The following is a 20,861-nucleotide window of genomic DNA, read 5'->3' as shown; positions in this document are numbered from 1 at the left end:
TCGGTGAAAACCGAAAAGTACGGTCCAGAGGACACAACTACTGAGAGCTCGAACCAGCTCAGGAACGAATTAGGCCCTTTTCAGGATGAGAAGGTACTAGGACCGAACCCGAAAACCCAATCTCCTTATCTGGAAGGAAGGCGGGCTGCCTTGTACCGAAAGGAGGGTAGTGGCCGGAGCACCCCCCTTTGCCCTGCTGGAGGACCCGGAAAAAAAGGGGGGAACAAAGGCAACAAGAGAGAGCTGTCCGCCCTGATGCCCCTTGAAAAAAGGAGACGGCCACGACGAGCCCACCTATCCAAAACAGGTGGGAGTAAGAAGCACTCGGAAAGGTTCAAACCGAGAGCCGTGAAATGAACCCATCGCTAGATTAAGGTCCCACGTTCCTAGTGGACGGTGATGCCGCCGAGCCAGATGGACGCTTCTCTGCGTGAAACTCTTGATCGTGGAACGAGAAGTGATACGTCTCTGAAACCGGAATGACCGCGTCGACAGCTGGCCCCTAGAGGGACGCGCTAGAAGCCGCATCCCGCTCTGACTGCCAACCTGGCAGTAGTGCAGGAAGGAAGAGAGAGAGAGAGAAAAGAAGTGCTCTTTACACCCCGGAGGAACTCCACCCGTGTGGTAATACATCTTCGAGGGAACCGGCTTCCCGGTCTACACATTGTCTGCATCCTTTTTGCCAATCGGCCTGTGCAAGCTAGAACCCGGGATCCGCTATTAAGGTCGTCAAACCTAGGGCTTCTAAGTCCTGGTGGAAGAGAGGGCCACGACACGAAAGAACTGGACGGTCTGGAAAGCGCCACATGGCATCCGCGAGTGGATTGAGTGAGTTCTGTGAACTATGCTCGCCTGGGCCCCTCCATAGGCACCTTCTGCCTTGGTCCATCTTGAGAACGCTCGAGATCATGGGAAGCCGTGGGAAGATGCCGGAGAGAATGAACTGGCATCACGGCCGGCCGAGGGCGTCGTCACCTAGCGCAGAGAGGGGGGCACCCTAGACGCGCCGTTGACTAGAAAGCTGGATCGGGGGCCAATAGGACCACTACTGGACGTCTTCTTTCGTCGTAGATCTTGCTGGAGACCTCCCTGTTGAGGAGCCAATTGCCTAGGCGAGGCCCTTCCCCGTCTAAACGTCCACGGTAGGGATGTGTACTGCCAAGATTAGAGCGCGACAAGATCCGGCCGGAGCTAGAACTTCTTGACCTGTTCCTTTGCCATGACACTTCCTGCGCCTCCCTGGTGGATGATGCACGCCACCGCTGTGGCATGATTCGACTGGAACCTGATCGGGCAACCTCGCCCCAGTGAAGAAAAAACGTAACCAGTCTAACCGGATGGATCTGAATTCCGGAATGCTGAAGGGGAGACCACACTCAAGGGGTGTCCCTCGGGACCGAGCTGTGGAAAGGTGGACAAGCCCACCCTAGCATAGGAGACTGGTAACGGCTGATGCTATTCTCCGGAGGAGACGGAGAGGGGATCTTCCCAGGGAACGGTTACGAAGACTGGTCCACTAGGAAGGGAATGGCGGGTCCCCGGGACAAACGGAAGCTATTTATCTCCGTTCTTCCGTGGGGACCTCTGGAAGGGCAAGGATGTAAACTGGTAAGTGTACCGCCGCTATCACCTCCACCAACCACTGCGGACTCGCCTACCGAACCCGACCTGGTGCGGGAAAGAAAACTACTCCTGCGTGAAGAGTAACTTCCCTTGGGCGGTCTCGAATAACATGCCTAAAGGGATGATCTACCGGGCCGGTGTCTGAAAGGACTCCAACCGGTAGATCAACTACCCTAGTAGCGAAAAAGTGACGATGACGGGGTCTAAACCCCAAGACGAGGATCCTTGAAGGAAGAAGTCTGGACCCCCAGGTCGTTTATGGGCGGAGTGACCGTAACGGCCCTGCAGAGTAGGATGTGCAGGAACAGGCGCCCTGATCCCCGCAAGCGCTCTTAAAAACTGGAATTGGCCGCTGCAATGCAAGGCGGAGGGACTGTTTGAGAGATAGAGGCGCCCTGACGGTTGCGGGTCGAACGGACTGGACCGAGCGTGAGGCGACGATCCTGAGCGTCTGGGCCGATGCTGGGAAGAGAAGTGCTCTTCCCTCACGTAGCCTAGGGGAAGATGTACGCTTCCCTCACGTAGCCTAAGGGATCCACTGGACTAACCTATTTCCGAAGGGACGGTCACCTAAAGGCAGAAGGAAAGTCAGCGACTCCTTAGATGTCGTCTCCGCGTTCCAGCTCCTGAGTCAGAGGCCTCGACGGGAGTCACACTGCTGCTACAGGCTCAGGCCGTGCGGCTGGTAAAACGCCAGGGCTATGATGAGAAGGTACTTACCGCAGATGTCCACCAGTTCTGAATCGGCAGAGATGGAATGTAGTCCGCTGCGTAGGGTGTCCGTGTAGTCCCTGAGAGACGTCACGTTAGGGATGATAAGCTAAGAGGAAACCAGGCGGGTGGATCACAGGGGGGCATGCCCCTTCTCCCCGAAGCCCCTTGGAGAATGGATAAAGACAATAACAAAATTTACCGCTGGTAACGTCCTGTCTGGATGGTGTCTGTGAAGGAGCAGTAACTCTGCGAACTATTGGATGTCCACTGCAAACATCATGGGTCCGTTAGGAAAGTCTTAAAGGAGACCTGTGTGCTCAGAGAAGAGAAGAGAACTATCCGTGCTCTTATGGTCTGACTCACCGTTTCCTCCCAGCTAATCGCCATGCGTCGAACCTCGGCGCCTGCTCGGAATCCAGCAGAGGTGGTACGTCTGGGTCATCACCAGAGAGGTCGGAAAGCTCCTGGACGAGCGGGAATTTTTGACCTGGGAATGAAGGAAAAACCAGGGGGAGGCGCCGAAGGCGAGACCTGGCGGGTCCGCTTCGAGCAGTGGATGAGGTCCCTGGTACGGGACTCGCCTCCCCCGGTGCGTGCCGGAGAGAAAAGGACTGTCCGTACCTTTTTAAGGCTTGACTCACCATCCTTACCAGGCTATTAGTCCTGCCCCAAACATCCGGGTCCTCCTGCTCGAAGTCCAGCAGAGGTGGAACGCCTGGGCCATCCCCCAGAGGTCGAAAGGCTACCAGAGGAGAGGCAGTCTGGACCTGGGGATTAAGGTGAAAACTGGGGGCGCAGACGACGAGACCTGGCGGGTCCGCCTTGGGCAGAGGAAAAAGGTCCCTGGTACGGGACTCATCTCCCCGGTTGCGCCAGTCTTGCGGATGGTACGACAGAGCGTCGGCCGGGGACGCAGCGCATGCGCACCCACCCGAGGGACGTAGGCGAGGGGATGTAGGGCCTGAGACAGGGCGCTAACCCGCCGGCAGGGGCGGGATACAGGGGCGTGCAGTGCCAGGGGCTGCGGTAGCTGTAAAACACTAATGTAACATCATTTGGGTAATTCACAACAGAGGGAACAGCCCATACTAACTGTATCTCTGATGCTAACCAAGAACCCGAAGGAGTGCTTGTAAGAGTTAATAAATATATATATAAATCTACCTTTACGTATTGAAATAAACTGAGCCCAGGAAAAGAAAAACAACCACTATCGTTAAATGAAGGTGGCTAATTTTGGTCAACTTTTCCCCCAGATATGAGGGTTGCTGCAGCCTCAGCAATCCGCAGAACAGGGGACTGCTATAATCCCTCTTTTCTACTTTTTTTTTTTTTTGTTATATAAAATGGATGCTGAGGAGGCTGGAGGCGGGCCTAGGAGAGCGGGAAAAAACCCTCCACCGCCCCCCCTGTGATGCCTGGGGCTGGGAGGGGGGTGGCGACCGAGCGGCCGGCGGCCAATAGCGCTGCGGCAGGAGGCGGGCCTAGGACGCCGGGGACAGGGCCGAAGCCGGGACCTAAATTTTTGAGCTGCCCGTGCAGGGAAGATACCGACCGGCTGCCCTGCCAGCGAACGGTGGCGGCGGCGCAGCCGCGATGACCGGATGCCGGCCGGAAGCTCCGTGCACGCCGCTGCACTCTGTCGCCCGATGTGGATCGGGGCGTCCGGTGACTAGGCCCAGACCGGGGCCTAAATTTCGCCGCCGGCCGAGGAGGGGAAGGTAGGAGAGGGTGTCCTACCTGGTCGGCGGCGGCGCCCCTGTCCAGTGTGCAGGCGTGGAGCTCTGCACCTGTTCCTGTGTGCTCCGCACCCTGGAGGAAAGGCTGCGGCACCAGGGAGAAGAAATAGGAAGGCAGGGAGGTGGACGCCAGTGGGGGGTGGGAGCCCCCTGTAAACGTAGCAGCGCTGCGGGCCCCAGCATACATCCAGACGCGCTGCAGAGGTCCAGCCCCTTCTGTATGCCCCTTACACCCTTTGGGGTGATACCGCAGGGTGTATAGGGGGTGCCCCGGAAGGTTCTGCCCCGCGTGCCGACCCGGGAGTGGTACCACGGAAATTGGACGGGGGAGAGGGCCCGACGTCTCAAGCCTCTGCGACCCAGGGGAGTGGTACCCACACGGGCTGCGAGAGCTGAGGTAGAGAAACGATACCTGTAGAGACAGAAGTACCACAGATGAGATCGACGAGCGTCGCCGAGAAAAAATTTAAAAAATACGCAAAAAAATCAAGTGGCTGAAGAGGGCCCAGCCGGCCCACATCAGCCTCCTACGACACTAAGCAAAAACTGATTGAGTCCGCCTCCGGCTCAGGGGTTATACTGCTGGGGAGGAGCTAACTTTTTATGTCTACTTAGTGTCAGCCTCCTAGTGACAGCAGCATAACCCATGGTCCTGTGTCCCCCAATGAAACGATGGAGAAACGCTTATTTTGAAACCAGCCTAACTTGGAGGTGAAGATGCTGGATGTGAAGGTCCTGGGCTGTGCGGTTACACGTGCTCTGCGGTTATGAGACCCATTGACTGTACTGGCAAATTCTCTGAAACGCCTCTAGAAACGGCTTATGGAAGAGAAATTAACATTCAATTCACGGGTAACAGCTCCGGTGGACACTCCTGCAGTCAGCATGCCAATTGCACACTCCCTCAAGACTGGTGGGGTGTGTGTGTGTGACAAAACTGCACATTTTAGAGTAGCCTTTAATTATGGCCAGCCAAAGGCACACCTGTGCAATAATCATGCTGTCTAATCAGCATCCAGATATGCCACACCTGTGAGATTTATGATAGATGGAATATCTCTGCAAAGCAGAATGGCTCACTAACTCAGATTTTTAGACAAAATTGTGAATAATATTTGACAGAAGAAAGGCTTTGAGTACAAAGAGAAAGTCTTAGATATTCAGCTCATGACAAATGGGAGCAAAAACAAGTGTTTGGGTTTCTGTTTTTGTGGGGGGGGGTGTGTGGGTTGTTTTTGGTTTTTTGTTTTTTTTTTCCAGTGTATTTACTGCTCATTGGTGGGGGTGCTGGATCCTATTGACCTTTTCAATGGCTAGAACCTGAATATAAAATGCCTGGACAACCCTTGTAAATCTAACTTGCATGGCTTAGAAACAAGTCAGTGATATTTTGCCGATTAGTGATGTTACTACCAACAGCAGCAAATAAATTTAATGATAAATATTAGACTGTTTTTGCTCTTCCTCGGACGTTTTGTAATTGCACTTTGTTCATATTTTCTATATTATTATATAATATTTTTTTTTATCTTTAGCAAGTCCACCAAGAACATCAACCTTTGAAGATGTTATGTCTACCACAAGAAACTTATCCAACTTACTAATAGCCCACGAAATTGTTGCAAATGAAAACTTCCATCTTGATACTATAGAACCCCCGAAAAACAGGTATTTCTTTTTTTTGTGTATATATGTACATATATATATATATATATATATATATATATATATATATATATATATATATATATATATATATATATATATATATATATATATATATATATATATATATATATATATATATATTTTATTTTTTTTTAATTTTTGTAATGCTGATGGCCCTGGCTTAGTAGACTTAGGGCGGCTTTGCACGTTGCGACATCGCAAGCCGATGCTGAGATAGCCCCCGTCGCAGGTACGATATCGTGTGATAGCTGGCGTAGCGAACATTATCGCTACGCCAGCTTCACATGCACTCACCTGCCCTGCGACCGTCGCTCTGGGCGGCGACCCGCCTCCTTCCTAAGGAGGCGGGTCGTGCAGCGTCATAGCGACGTCACACGGCAGGCGGCCAATAGCGGCGGAGGGGCGGAGATGAGCAGGATGTAAACATCCCGCCCACCTCCTTCCTTACGCATATCCTACAGAAGCCGCAGTGACGCCGGTAGGAGATGTTCCTCGCTCCTGCGACTTCACACACAGCGATGTGTGCTGCTGCAGGAGCGAGGAACAACATCTGACCGTCGCGTCAGCATAATTATGGATTACGCCGACGCTGCACCGATGATACGATTACGACGATTTTGCGCTCGTTAATCGGATCATCTAGGCTTTACACACTACGATGTCGCATGCGATGCCGGATGTGCGTCACTTTCAATTTGACCCCACCGACATAGCACCTGCGATGTCGTAGTGTGCAAAGCCCACCTAAGACTATCTGGAGAATTAGACGTGAACCACACATCCAAAAACCATCACTTTATCTAATGCTACTAGGCAAACCACCACCTTCATTATGTAGTAGTGTTCCCCATCTTGGGCCACATCCTGGCATATATGTCCCTAATCCTGGTATATATGCCTCCTGTTATGCCACTCACATAAAAAACCCAACTATTGTTATCACCTTCCATCTGCTCCCCCAATGCGCAGTGTTTTCTTCTGATGCCAGCAACTGACCCCGGTGTGTAAGGTGGGCAGCACATTATGTCCATGCCATGTGTCCTCAGTTACACGCCAATGTCAGCTGCCAGATAATCCAAAATTAATATTCACTGCTCCTCATGCCCCATGATTCCTCCCACCTCTTGGATAAATTCATTGTTTCTTTAATAGATGGCACATGCCAGTGTCCTGCAATGCCGACCCTGTGAACTGCTCCACCACACCAGCTCTTACACACTCACTCACACTCTAACAGCCAGTCGTGCACATCTCTACTATATCCCTCCCTGGTGTCATGTGACTCATGAATGGGGAGCACATGCTCTCATACTAGTCACTGGAAGTTCAGCATGGCTCCTCATAGCAAAGAATTCTTTGGGGATCTTTTAAAAAAAAATTGTTGCTCTACATAAAGTTGGCCTAGGATATAAATTACCAGCACCCTGAAACTGAGGTGCAGCACAGTGGCCAAGACCATACAGTGGTTTAACAAGACATTTCACTCAGAACAGGCCTCGCTATGGTCAGCCAAAGAAGTTGAAGGCATGTGCTCCACGTCATAGCGAGAGGTTGTATTTTCAAAATGAACGCATGAGAGCTGCCAGCATTGCTGCAGAGGTTACAGGAGTGGAGGGGTCGGGGGGGTGTTCGGTCTGTCAGGGCTCAGGACTATACGCCCCACACTGCATCTAATTGCTCTGTATGGCTGTCATCGCAGAAGGAAGCCTCTTCTAAAGATGATTAACAAAGCCCACAAACATTTTGCTGAAGACAAATAGACATGGATTACTGGAGTCATGCCCTATGGTCTAATGAGGAGTATAAAGCTTATTTGGTTGCGAATGTGTCAAGTGTGTGTCATGGTTTGGGGCTGCATGAGTGCTGCCGGCTGTAGGACGTTACAATTCATTGCAGTAACCATGAATGTCAACATATACTGTGACACTAAAGCAGAGCATGATCCCCCTCCCTTCAGAAACTGGGCCACAGGACAGTATTCCAATATAACGACCCCAAACACACCTTCAAGACAATCACTGCCTTGCTAAAGAAACTGGGGGTAAAGGAGCTACATCAATGGGCATCTTCAACCGAAAGGCAGAGGAGCATAAGTTCTCTAACATCCACCAGTTTGGAGTGGAAGAGGATTCCAGTGGCTCCTGTGAGGTTTTGGTAACCTCCATGCCCTCAAAACTATCATAAATCCAGGGCCCAAATTATAAAAATTCTTTATTGGTTCTACAAAAATATAAAACACCCAATAACCTACAATTGACAAAACCTATACAAAAATATAATTTAAGATGCCTAATAATTAAGGTTAGGGTCTTACATCCCCTATTATAGCCCTTGTATCTCCCTATGATGCACCACTACCTAACCACGGAGACCTCCCTAATGTTAGATCGGAATCCCTGCTCCACGAAGGCTATCCCTCTAATTGCACCTACAACTCCCTAATCTTAGCATGACCATATCCTACAACGACAGGAGGATACAAAACAGAGGTACGGTAGTATAAGGAGACAGTTCAGGGTAAAATAAGTACACCATTCATTCAGGACAATCTTGGACCCTATAAATGAATATACAGACTTAAATCAATGAGAGGAGGGAGGGGATTCCCAATTTTCCTCAATTACTCATATGTCACTTTTTCCAGGATTAATGGACACTCTGGGTTCTCTGTACCTTTTTATAACTGGTCATTATATTTTTATATATATATATATATATATATATATATATATATATATATATTATAATATAATATATAATATATTATAGATATATGGCCGGGGTTCCTTAGGAGGCCATAGTCATCTGATGTGAGGACAGCTGCAGGATTGCTCAAGCGATATGCGTGTGGCATGGGAGCGTATAGGAGTTTCTTTGTAGCTCCTGAGTATCAAACCCTATATCAGAACGTTGTACAGATCCTGCATATGGAGGGTTGATATTTTGCACCCCAGCGTATCTGATTATATTGTGGATTGAATCTGGCTTTTGAATAGAAGGCCTCCTGAGGAACCCCAGCCATGGAAGGGGGGTAATGCGTCGAGGCAGAGGCGAAAAATGAAATTTAAGATGACTCCTCAATGGGAAGGACTGTTATCTGATAGGTGACTCCAGATCTGTAAGGTCTTCCAATTGTGGAAAGACAAGAGCACCAATGATTTGGTTATACGAATTCCTGAGGAGTATACATCAACACAAATAAGAAGAGATGCTTGTGTACCTTATTTCATATGATATCTTGATGAGGCCTCCATGGTTAGGTAGTGGTATATCATAGGGAGATAACAGGGCTATAATAGGTGATGTGAGACACTAACCTTATTAATTATTAGGCATCTTAAATTATATTTTTGTATGTTTTGTCAATTGTATGTTATTGGGTGTTTTTTTTTTTGGTTTTTTTTTCCTTTATATTTTTGTAGAACCAATAAAGAACTATTTTTATAATTTGGGCCCTAGATTTGATAGTTGGATGAAAAGACTTTGATTATCCTTTTGTGGAAATTAATTTCCATGCCCTTGCCCAAGAAAGTTATGGCAGTGCTTGAAAATAATGGTAGCCACACAAAATATAGACCATTTCAACACCATTTTATTCATTTTTCTTTTAGGGGTGTACACCCTTTTGTTGCCAACAGTGTAAACATTAATGCCTGTGTGAGTTAGGCTAGTTTCACACTTGGGTTGAATGGCATCCTTTGCATTGCGTTGTGTGACGGATGCGTTGCATATAATGGCACAACGGATACAACGGATCATACAAAACAACGGAGAGCCTTTTTTTTTTTTTTTTTTTTTTTTTCTTCTTTAGTTTTACCGGCAGCAGACTATTGTGAACGATCAGCTGATCACCCAGCTGCCAGGCGCTCAGCATAGCGCCCTCACATGCCGCCGGCCGCTCAACTGAGCGTTCGGCCACCGAGAAACAAAATAAAGTTTCTGTGATTTTAAAAAAATAAAAATAAAAAAAAGAGCATGCGCAGTGAAAAATAAAAAAAAAAGGTTTCGGCCGCTCAAAAAAAGTTATATGTTGTGTTCCCTCCGGCCGACGCAGCGTCAAAATAACGACGCTGCGCCGTCCAGCGGATGCAACGCTGACACTTGCGTTACAGTGCGTCGTCCATACAACTCTATGGAGAATAGCGCAGTGCGTTAACGGACTGCGCTAGTCTCCATAGTGACGGACTGCGCTGAACTAAAGTGTGAAAGTACCCTTATTTAGAGGTCACACCAAATTTACACTGTTATACAAGCTGTACACTGTACATTGTATCAAAGTGTTACATCAGTGTTTGTAGTACAATATTTCCAAAAATGTGAGGGATGTAGTCACTTTTGGAACATGCTGTCTGAGTCTAATAAATTTTAAATAAATCTATATCATGTATGGGTGTTTTTTGTTTGTGTGGGTTTTTTTTTTCTTTTTTTTTTTTTTTTTTTTTTTCCAAGCCTTGAATAGAGCCTGCAAGATGCAGAAATAGAACAGTTGAATATTTTTTTATTTTTTTTTTCTTCAATTGAATCATATTATTCAGAAATGCATACATGAATCTTTACGGTTATGGTTATATTACAGTTTGGAAGAACGAGTAAAGCAGATTGTCCACAAAGCTTTCTGGGATAGCTTGGAATCAGAACTTAAGGAAGATCCTCCGGAGTATGAACATGCTATCAAGCTATTTGATGAGATAAAAGAGGTAATTATATCTACTGTAACTCCTTCACGTCCCATGATGTGTTATGACTTCATGGAGCAGGCGTATGCAGTGGGCTTAGAAACTCAATGCATGTCTATGAGAGCTTCGTTCTGGCTCTCCTAGACTTTCAGTGAGCGCTTCCGGTCAGAAGATGGCACTGCAGGAGCGGAGCTAGGCAGATAAAAGTGCCGGAGGGAGAGTATGAGATCGGGGGGCAAAGACCTTAGATTAAAAGCACCACTCCAGCAGTGAAAAAAAACAACAAATTCTGGACACATTTAATTTCAATATCTGTATTGCAGATTCTACTTTCCTTCTTAACTCCTGGCACAAACAGACTTCGGACCCAAATCTGTGAAGTTCTAGACGTGGACCTAATAAGACAACAGGCAGAACACAATGCTGTTGATATTCCAAAGCTTGGAAGTTATATCATCAATCTAATGTCCAAGTTATGTGCCCCTGTTAGAGATGATGATGTGAAGAAGCTCAAGGCCAGTGGAGACATTGTACAAATGCTGCGGTTAGTGCACATTCTTCTTTTATAGTTATAAAAACGGCAAATAGTGTTTTCTGTCCTAAGCAACAACACTGACTATGGATTATACCAGTTTTGGTGTTTTAGGATTTGATTCTGCGGAGGGCTCCCTTCTGGTAGCCTTAGTTGCCTCTTGTACTAGTTGTTATATTTGTTATGTGAGAATTTAGTTATGGCTGTACAATGATTGATTTAGAATGTAATTTATAAGTTGTCAGTTTTGGTGTTCCTATAATTGACTCTTCAAGGGTTTGTTCCATTTGGACATCATGTAAATTCACACGATCGAATACTACATTTCTACATACAGTTTCCTTTAATAATGAGAGTTAGTTGATGGAAGCATTAATTAGCTAAAACGCTTGCAATTGGTCTTCGATTACTAAGGCTGCTTCCATACATCAGTTTTCTTTTGCCATCAGGCACAATCCGGCAAAAACATGAAAAAACGGATCCGGCGTCTGTTGCCGCCGGATCCATTTTTTTTTTTTTTCCCCCCCCCATAGACTTTCATTAGCGCCGGATAGCCTTGCGTTTCATCCGTTTTTTTTTTTTGCTGGATCCATCAAAATGTGCCCCTGAAAAAGGTACCCGAAACGCGCGTCGGGCGTGGACCCTGGACCGGCTCCCTTGCTTACCTCGACTTCCGGTATGTACTTTCAATACTGATAGACCCAGTCTGGCCTTTGAGCACCCTGGGTCATTATTTCTCTATTACCCGGTTTCGTAGCTAGGTGAAGGGAGTTTACCTGCTATGTTTGGGGATAACCTATGGGTTATTTGAGCGGTAATCAGCCTCACTTCTCCCCAAGCATGGTCTCTATACCTGCTGTCCGGCCCTGGTCCCCACGTTGGTGAGGTTATAATGTCCTCTTACTGATGATTACTTGAATCAGGAGTATGTGTGTGCACTCCTGTTTTATTTGTGTTTGTCTATTTAATGAATAAAAGATTTTGGATAACTATATTCCATTGTGTGGTTTCACATATTTTGAAGCGTTAGTTCCCTGGCTAGTCTGCCCACTTTGCATGTTAGCACACCCCTGTGGGCTGGATTACATGCTTTACAATGCCCAGTTTTATCTGCATCTTTATTCAAAGCCGCACGCCTCTCAGCTCTGAGCGTTTGACGCCAGGTATATGCACCCGGGCTTCAGAGAATCTTCCTGCGCATGCTTGGAAGTTGTCCGCACTTCCGGTCATGCGCACTACTCTGAAGCTGGGTGTACGCGTCCTGGCTTCAGAGAGGTATTGTGTACATGACTGGAATCATGGCGCCGTCTGATAATGCCCAGTGAGCCTGCATACATCTGGTGTCAGACGCCCAATGCTGAGAGATACAAAGCTGCTTGTACTTGAATAGAGATGCAGATGACACTGGGCATTGTAAAATATGTTGTCATGGCCGCGAGGGTGTGAGAACATGCTAAGGGGGCAGACTAGCCAGGGTACTAACGACCCTGCGACTAGTCCCTGCGCTCATTAGCACCTCAAACTGTCTTTAGAAATACTTTTTATCTAGTTATCTTTGCCACTAGATGCTGGGACAGTTAGGCAAGGGTTATAGATATGCATTCAGAACTGCTTGTGCTTCTGGGCTCATATTGCACCTGACAGGTTCCCTTTAAATTAGCCCCACCGTGATGCGCCTGTACCTGGCTTGAATAGTCTGTGGTGACAATCCTTTGAATAAAATCTTAGCTATAATACAAAGTACACTACATGGACTTGTGTGGTGCTGTTTTTGGAAGAAACAATCTGTTCTTCTGATGCCCTGATTTTTAGTAAGAAAACAGACTAAGTGCAAAGTCTTCAGTAAAAGTAAAGTGCTCTTTAGATGCAACTACACATTTTTGGCCTGTGTAAAAGAAACCAGCGAAACACTGACACTGCACCCCTGCCTCTTCTTAAAAGAAGTGTATTTTGATGTGTGTAATATGTTCCGATGGCTTTTTGACCTTTTTGTACCAGGATCCTATCGGCTCATATACTGAGCTCCCTCCAGTGATTCCAGTAGTTTTGTTGATACAAGGAGAGTAAGTTTTGCTTCTGGGTTAGTGACTCCATACATCTACAAGCTGAACTTTCCAGCTGCTTGAAGGTCAAATCTGGAAGCTTAAGTGCAGTTATTAATAGTGCTGCACTCATCAGTTTATAAAAGGAGTGCCAGAAGGGCTGGTATGGTATTTCTGTCTGAGGCACTGGCTGTGCCGGTCTCTATATCTGACTAGTATTTGGGACATTTTATCTTTACAATCTTCAGAATTTAAAGGGACAAACTGGAATTATTTACTGCTAAAGTATTGAAGTTATAAGACCCTGATGGCCGTATTCTCAGTTACTTGTAAAAAACAAAACAAAAAAACAGAACTGTAGGACTCTACCTGCCCTCTTTGGGGTCAGGTGCTATATCTCTACCTGTTTGACTTCACCGCTGTTGACGAAATGTCACTGCCGCAGCCAATTGCTGAGCTCAGCAGCTCGTGCCATCTATGGTACCTCTGGAGAGCCGCTGAGCTCAGTGATTGGCTGCAGCTGAAAGGTCACATGAGCCAGGGCCACACGGGACTACTGCGATCCTCGCATGACACTCGGCTCACGCTGGCAGCACAGCAGAGCTGAGTGTCCCTGCTACTGAGATCCAATCTTGCGATCAGACCACAGCTGCGAGGGGCGGGTCGGTGCTGAGGAGAGGGGGGCGCCAGGCGCAGAGGAGGGGAGGGAGAGATTTCTCACTCTCTCCTCCGTTGTCAGCTATTGCCATTCTTGCTCTGCACTCGCATTACACCGGTGTACTGCGAGTGCAGTGCAATTTTTATTTTTTTTTTTCCTTTCTTCTCTTTCATACCCTGCCATTTATCTCTTAAAGGGCATACTCTTTTCTTAGGCCTAGCTTCAAAGAGACATGTATAATGGAGTGATGTAACCTATTTCCTACTACCTCCAGTCGCCACCAAATTTATATTTGAAGCATTTGTTGCTGCAGTCAATAGAAGTGTTTTAGCTTCTGCCATCCGTGCATATCTAAGTTGGAGATACTGAAAAAAACTGTAGTTATTTTGCAGGTCAAATATCTGTTTTTGTTTTTTGAAAGACTTTAAAAAATCCTCCCGCATATAATTGCGTTACTCTATTAATGCCTTTTATGTTCCCATATTTCAAACCCCTTTGGTGTGTCAATCTCTGGGTATTTACTCCAAATTAGAAAATAGTTGGTAAACCTTATCATTTCAGTTATTTTATCTTCCGTATTTTATCCATATAGACCATTGTCTATACGGGAAGGGTTAGGGGATGACAAAAAAATCTCCCAGAATTGTGTTTTGAATTAGATGATCAATTTTTACATTTTACCTCCTCATTATTGTCGAGGACTGTGATTGCATAGTGTATAAATCAATTCTTTATACTTTTATCTTACAAAACTTTATACTTGGGGATGATCCTATAATACAGGATGGCGACGAGAATCAAATTGGCTAAACCTTCTGTGATTGTTCAGGCTTGACCAGGAGCCGTTATGACATTTAATGTATTCATGTAAGTTCTGCCTAATACTATTGTTGGAATCCCACTAGAAGCGGGTGACATAGCTGCCACCAGTGAGGCCGGAAGTCATTTCAAGAGCTAATAAAAGTATAACTGCGGCCTTCTTTTTTGTACATCGATTTCCAGACATAATGAATGGTAAAAGCACATAGGAGCCAATACTCTCTACATGTCAGCCATTTTCTGAACTGAAGGCTCAGATTTTGTTTCTATAAGCTTTAAAGGGAACCAAACATCAGGATTTTCATGTATAAGGTGCAGCCAGTGCAGTACTGGCACTATCAGGCACATTGTGTACATACCATCAGGGGGCAGCTCGGGTGTTTAGGCTGTGAAATTCTACTTTTATAAAGTTTGAAAAATCAAGCACTTTTTGATTGACGTGTGCACCTTGCTGCTAATGTCCGGGCGTGTTATGCACGTGTATCCCCGCCCCCCCTGCCGACTGTTCCTCCCTCTCTTTGGTTGTATTCAAATTTCTCTCTTCAGAAACATGGCGCCGGAGTTGGCACCTGCGCATAGCGCTTATCTCCGGCGCCATGTTTCTGAATCCCGCAGTAGCTAGTATTACCTGCAGCTAAGATATCGTACCGTGCCAGCACAGCAGCCGCCTAGGACACCGGGACGCCACAGGAAAAAGCCGGCAGCAGCCTGCCAGCGACATTGGGGGTCAGGTGAGGTCAGTTCACAAATGGACTCACATGACCCCGTGACGGCAGTGCTGCGAGACTCGGTCACGGTGTCCTGGGGCGGCACGATATCGTAGCTGCAGGTAATACTAGCTACTGCGGCCTTCAGAAACATGGCGCCGGAGATAAGCGCTATGCGCATGTGCCAACTCCGGCGCCATGTTTCTGAAGAGAGAAATTTGAATACAACCAGAAAGAGGGAGGAACAGTTGGCGGGGGGGGCGGGGATACACGTGCATAACACGCCCGGACATTAGGAGAGTGGTGCACACGTCAATCAAAAAGTGCTTCATTTTTCAAACTTTATAAAGTTGGATTTCACAGCCTAAACACTCGAGCTGCCCCCTGATGGTATGTACACACTGTGCCTCATAGTGCCAGTACTGCACTGGCTGCACCTTTATATAGGAAAATGCTGATTTTTTTTTTTTTTTTTTTTCCCTTTTTAAATTGATGGAAGGAGAGATCTAGTTTTTTGTGACCCGTTTAGGTGGTATACCTTCCTCATTGTGGAGAGTGCCAATGTACTGTAGAGACTTGTATGTCAGGCAGTGCTCTCTGGGGAAGAGGTATATAAATTTCTTGGCCTAGAAGTCTCCTTATGCCAGCCTGTCTTTCCACACACAGAAACCTGTACCTCCGTAGACATCTGTCAAAGACCTTTTATGCAGCAAACGAGCATATTCCTGTAGACTGCTGAGTAACAAGAATTCTGAAACCATTGTCTGCAGATGACGGTTACACTGGTTACTAAAAAAAAACAAAACAGGTCCATCAAGTTCATGATAAATTATACATCATCTATCCCGGCATGCCATTATTCTGAGAAAAGCATTCGTCTGCTTAAATGCGGATATGGTGTCTCATTACTACCGCTTGTGGTTGGGCACTTTCCTTTGGCTGAATATTCTAAGTCATGCAGCAAGGATTGTCATGGAATCAATATTGACCTGTTGGGTGGCTAGGTCCATTAGATGGCTTTAGAGAGCCAGCTTTCTAATTCTTAGGGAAGTGCTAATTTGCATTGGCTTTTCTAAGGGATTAAGGCTGCCATACACATTAGAAGAAAGTCATCCGCACCCGCTGATATCGGTGGGATACGCCAACGGTCTAATATGTATGGGAGCCTCATGACTATATATTGGGAGAGAAGGATCCGACTTGTATTTCCAGTGTCCGATATGTTAATTCTCCTCTGGCCAGGTAGTGTACCTGGTTTTCAAAGCTAGCCGTCAAATCCTGTGCCTCGTTCTTGATATCAGAAGATTGTACTCATTATCTTGCTCCATTTAACTAATTTTTTTACCTTTTTGCATCATCAGGGATGTCTTCCACGTACTAGACCTCATGAAAATGGATATGGTGAATTATACGATCTACAACATTAGACCACAGCTCCAACGGCAGTTAGCAGAATATGAGCGAGTAAAATTCCAGGAAATACTTGAAAAATCACCCGGTTTGTATGATCGACCATGGCGTAACATTTGTTTGCTTGTATTATATATCCTAAAAGGGGTTGATCATGTTGTTTTTTTATTTGAACAGATGTGTTGAGGACATGATTTTGTTTCACTTAGTACTAATATATAAGTATTACAGATTCTTCTCCTTTACTTATTACCTTCATCAGACTGCACAGTTCTCCTGTTCTAAAAAGAAAAAATGGCTGCTGGTGGACGGTCATGTGACCAGATCAGTCCATCTGCCTCCAATTAAGCACCTTACATGGGAAAGCTATTTTTCCATTGGCAGGGCTAATGGCCAGGTCTGGTCACATGCTTCTTCACCAGCAGCCATTTTTAGAAAAGTAGAACTGTGCAGTCTTTGAGAAATGCTCTACTGGAGGAAAATCTGTAATGCTTATATTTATAAAAAGCAACAAATTTAGTGTCTGCAACACATTTGTAAAAAAAAAAAGTCATACATATTGCTTTAAAGGCCACGTTTATAAAGGCTTCATAAACTTATCTTTTAGAGACTCCCAAAAATGAATGAATATTAAAATCAATCTAAAATGTTTTTTCAAGATATAATACATATTTTATATTTAAATAAGTTAATAAAATATATTAAACTCCAGATTAACTATTGAAATTAAAAAAATTTATTTTTATAGCGTTAATTCCACAGCACTTTAGAGACCTGATCATCACTGTCCCCATTGGGGCTGACAATCTAGAGTCCCTATCTGTATGTCTTTGGAGTGTGGGAGGAAACCAGAGGAAACCCACACAAACACAGGGGGAACATACAAACTCCTTGCAGATGTTGTCCTTAGTGGGACTAAAACCCAGGACCCCAGCGCTGGAAGGCAACAGTGCGAACCACTGAGCCCTCGTGCTGACATATATATAGTGGAACCTTTTGTTTACGAGCATAGTCCGTTCTGGGAGTGTGCTTGTAAACTAAGTTACTCATCTAGCAAAGCAAAATTTCCCATAGGAAATAATGCAAGCTCAGACAATTCGTTCCACAACTTGTGCAATGTCCCATCCTGGTCCCCCTATTGTGCCATTCCACACACAACACAAACACGCGCACACACACACACACACACACATTATGCTCACCTTACCTTCCGTTCCATCGCCGGCCTCCTGGCTCTTGTAGTCCGCCGGTACAGGATGTGTATCGGGTAACCATCGCGACCGATGCCCCGGAGCTTCCGCTGCCAGAGCACGGATGTCAAAGGCAGGAGCCGCTTGCCTCTGATTGGCCAGCGCGCTGCCTTTTGAGTAGCGGATGACAGCAGACGTTCCTCAATTGTCGTGATGGTTACCACACATCCTGTACTGGCGAACTAAAAGAACCATGAGGCCAGCGATGGAATGGAAGGTAAGGTGAACATATGTGTGTGTTTTGTGCAGAGTGCAATAGCGGGTCAGAGTGCGGTTAAAGTACGGAACCGGAAGTGTGTGCGGTGAGTATTTGCTCGTACAGCAAAGCTTGCTCGTAAAGTGAATTACAAATTTACAGCAAGCTTTGCTCGTATAGCGAGATACTCGCAAACCGGTTTACTCGTAAACCGAGGTTCCACTGTATTAATGAATAGTCACTTTGTAGTGTATACAAAGTATTATTCTGTACCAGTGTGGCATCAATTTTTCCTTTTGTATGCATTGTAAAATTTGTGTAGTAACAGGTTTGCATTGCACCGTAGATCAGTATGTTGCTGGAGGAACCACTATTCGATAGGGGACAGTTATATAGTTGGGTGTAGTGGCTTTAGCGTATCCCCTAATCCTAATCTATCGTAATTGTAGATGCACTGAATCAGACCACCAAATGGATAGAGCAGGCTCTTAAGGATGCAGTAAAGGCAAAAGCTGAGGAGAGCACATCCGGTGCAAATGGAGTATCTGTAGACCACCTGAGCCCTACTTTGGTGCTAAACAGTGGTTTTGTGAAACTTCTGCATATGGACTATGACAGTGTTGTGCCAGAGGTAGGTGGATAGTATAAAATCCTGCCTTTTCTACAAGAATACAGGCTGGTGACAGAGTATTGATTTTCTTCTTTGCAGACAGTCATCGCAGATGACCTGCGTATTGTGGACCTAAAGAACAAGCTGCATGAAGTTAAGCTGGTAGCGTGTGTATGTCTTATCACCCAGAATGCCCTGGGCCCTGTAAGCACTACTGGTTTTATTGAACAAGTCAAAGAAATGGCAACTATTCTCCTTCAAGGCCTAAACAAGTAAGTGCCTTATCTGTCACTCATACTAATGGTACATTTGTATTTAATAAAAATAACAAACCATTCCCCCTTCATGTATTTAGAACCTTAAACTTAAAAGATCCTCTTGCTTCACTGAGTACCAAAATATCATATGAGATGAGCAAATCGCTGGCAGACAGAGGATTACCTGCACTTGGCGCGGAGGCTAAAAGTATCCTGGAAGGACAGATCTGCAGCCTGACGGAGAAGAACCACCCAATCTACAACCTAATTGGTATGTATGCCCCAAAACCATCCTTGTCTGAACTCTTGTCATTTCATTGTGTTTCTACAGCATTCAAAGGGAATATTTATCTTTCATTTGACAGCAATTAATATGGAAGAGGCCGCAATCTGCATAACCAGAGCAGAAAACCATCTTTTATAGTGGTTGTAACTTGCCTAATGCATAGACAATTTCTGCGTATGTTATTTATGCTGTAAATCTCCAAGCATAAACAGAACCTGTTTAAAATTACAAAATCATGCAAAGTAAAGACCTGCCTGGAATACTAAGTAAATTGATACCTTTGTTGAAGAAAAACACTTTGTTGCTCTTCTTTAATCAGCATTTGAAGTTTTCTATTAATTTTGCTTTCGGTGCCTAGGGGCTGGACTATACACTGGGTCTCCTCCTCCCTGTCTGTGATTCCCTGGCCCCCCTGCCTCCTCTGTTTTTGAAATTTCAGCAAAAACCTTAATTCACAAACCAGAGGCTGGCGGAGGCGCTGGGAAATCAAAGACTGGGAGGAGAAGACCCAGTGTATAGTCCGGCCCCCATGCACCAAAATCTAGCAGTAGACTTCAAATGGTGGTTAAAGAAGAACCACAAGGTGGATTTCTTCACAAAAGGTATCAGTTTGATCAGTATTACAGCCATATCTGTACATTACAAAATTGTACTGACAGGTTCTCTTTAACCCCCTTACCAGCATATGACATTTATGTCATATACCAGCTCCCTGACTTTTATTTGCAAGCAGAGACCCCATCTTTCCTGGCAGATGATGGCTATGATATTCAGACATTTGCCTTTGATAGTGGCACTTGTATTCCATGTGCCCCATTGTTGGGCTTGTGACTTGTTCGTGTGGCATGGAGGGGGTCTGCTGAAGTGACTTAAGCTGGGTTCACACATAGCGACAGCGACAACGACTTCGCTGTTACGTCACCATTTTCTGTGACGCAACAGCGACCTTGTAAGTCGCTGTTATGATCGCTGCTTCGCTGCTGCTTCTGTGGTGTTTGACAGCTATCGTAACGACAAGCATCGCTGTGCTACATGTGCAGGGAGCCGCGCACATTGCTTAGCGCTGGCTCCCTGCACTCCTAGCTACAGTACACATCGGGTTAATTACCCGATGTGTACTGCAGCTACATGTGCAGGGAGCCGGCAGCACAGGCAGCGTGAGAGCGGCGGACGCTGGTAACGAAGGTAAATATCTGGTAACCAGAGAAAGGTCTTCCCTTGGTTACCTGATGTTTACCCTGGTTACAGCTTACCGCAGCTGCCAGACGCCGGCTCCTGCTCACTTAATTTCGTCGCTTCTCTCGCTGTCACACACAGCGATGTGTGCGTCACAGCGGGAGAGCAACGACCAAAAAATGAAGCTGGACATTCAGCAACCGGCGACCTCACAGCAGGGGCCAGGTCGCTGCTGGATGTCACACACAGCGACAGCATGGGACGTCGCTGCAACGTCACAGAAAATGGTGACGTAGCAGCGTCGTCGTCGTGTGTGACACCACCCTTAGTCTAGTCACTTCTGCTATTCTCTGCCCCGGGCTGCATGACTGATAAGTCTTTCCATGTGTGTAATTATGTCTCATGCCTTTTTTAACTTTTTAGTTTATCTCAATTACTTAGCCTTGTTATTACTCTTAGCACACCATTATCACTATT

General features: G+C 46.1%; 1 protein-coding gene across 2 annotated transcripts in view; it reads left to right on the top strand.

Moving 5' to 3' along the window:
* Positions 1 to 20,861, top strand: part of LOC142301390 (T-complex protein 11-like protein 2) — a 43,268-nt gene that overhangs the window by 17,195 nt on the left and 5,212 nt on the right. For both annotated transcript variants that reach the window (XM_075342385.1, XM_075342384.1), the window contains exons 3-9: positions 5,612 to 5,744; positions 10,342 to 10,462; positions 10,765 to 10,985; positions 16,561 to 16,697; positions 18,505 to 18,686; positions 18,765 to 18,937; positions 19,021 to 19,193. In XM_075342385.1, the coding sequence (XP_075198500.1) occupies positions 5,612 to 5,744; positions 10,342 to 10,462; positions 10,765 to 10,985; positions 16,561 to 16,697; positions 18,505 to 18,686; positions 18,765 to 18,937; positions 19,021 to 19,193 (1,140 nt within the window). The remainder of the gene's footprint in view (positions 1 to 5,611; positions 5,745 to 10,341; positions 10,463 to 10,764; positions 10,986 to 16,560; positions 16,698 to 18,504; positions 18,687 to 18,764; positions 18,938 to 19,020; positions 19,194 to 20,861) is intronic.

Source organism: Anomaloglossus baeobatrachus, chromosome 4, assembly GCF_048569485.1.
Source record: "Anomaloglossus baeobatrachus isolate aAnoBae1 chromosome 4, aAnoBae1.hap1, whole genome shotgun sequence".
In the NCBI taxonomy this organism is placed as follows: domain Eukaryota; kingdom Metazoa; phylum Chordata; class Amphibia; order Anura; family Aromobatidae; genus Anomaloglossus; species Anomaloglossus baeobatrachus.
This window is presented reverse-complemented; position numbering and strand designations above follow the sequence as displayed.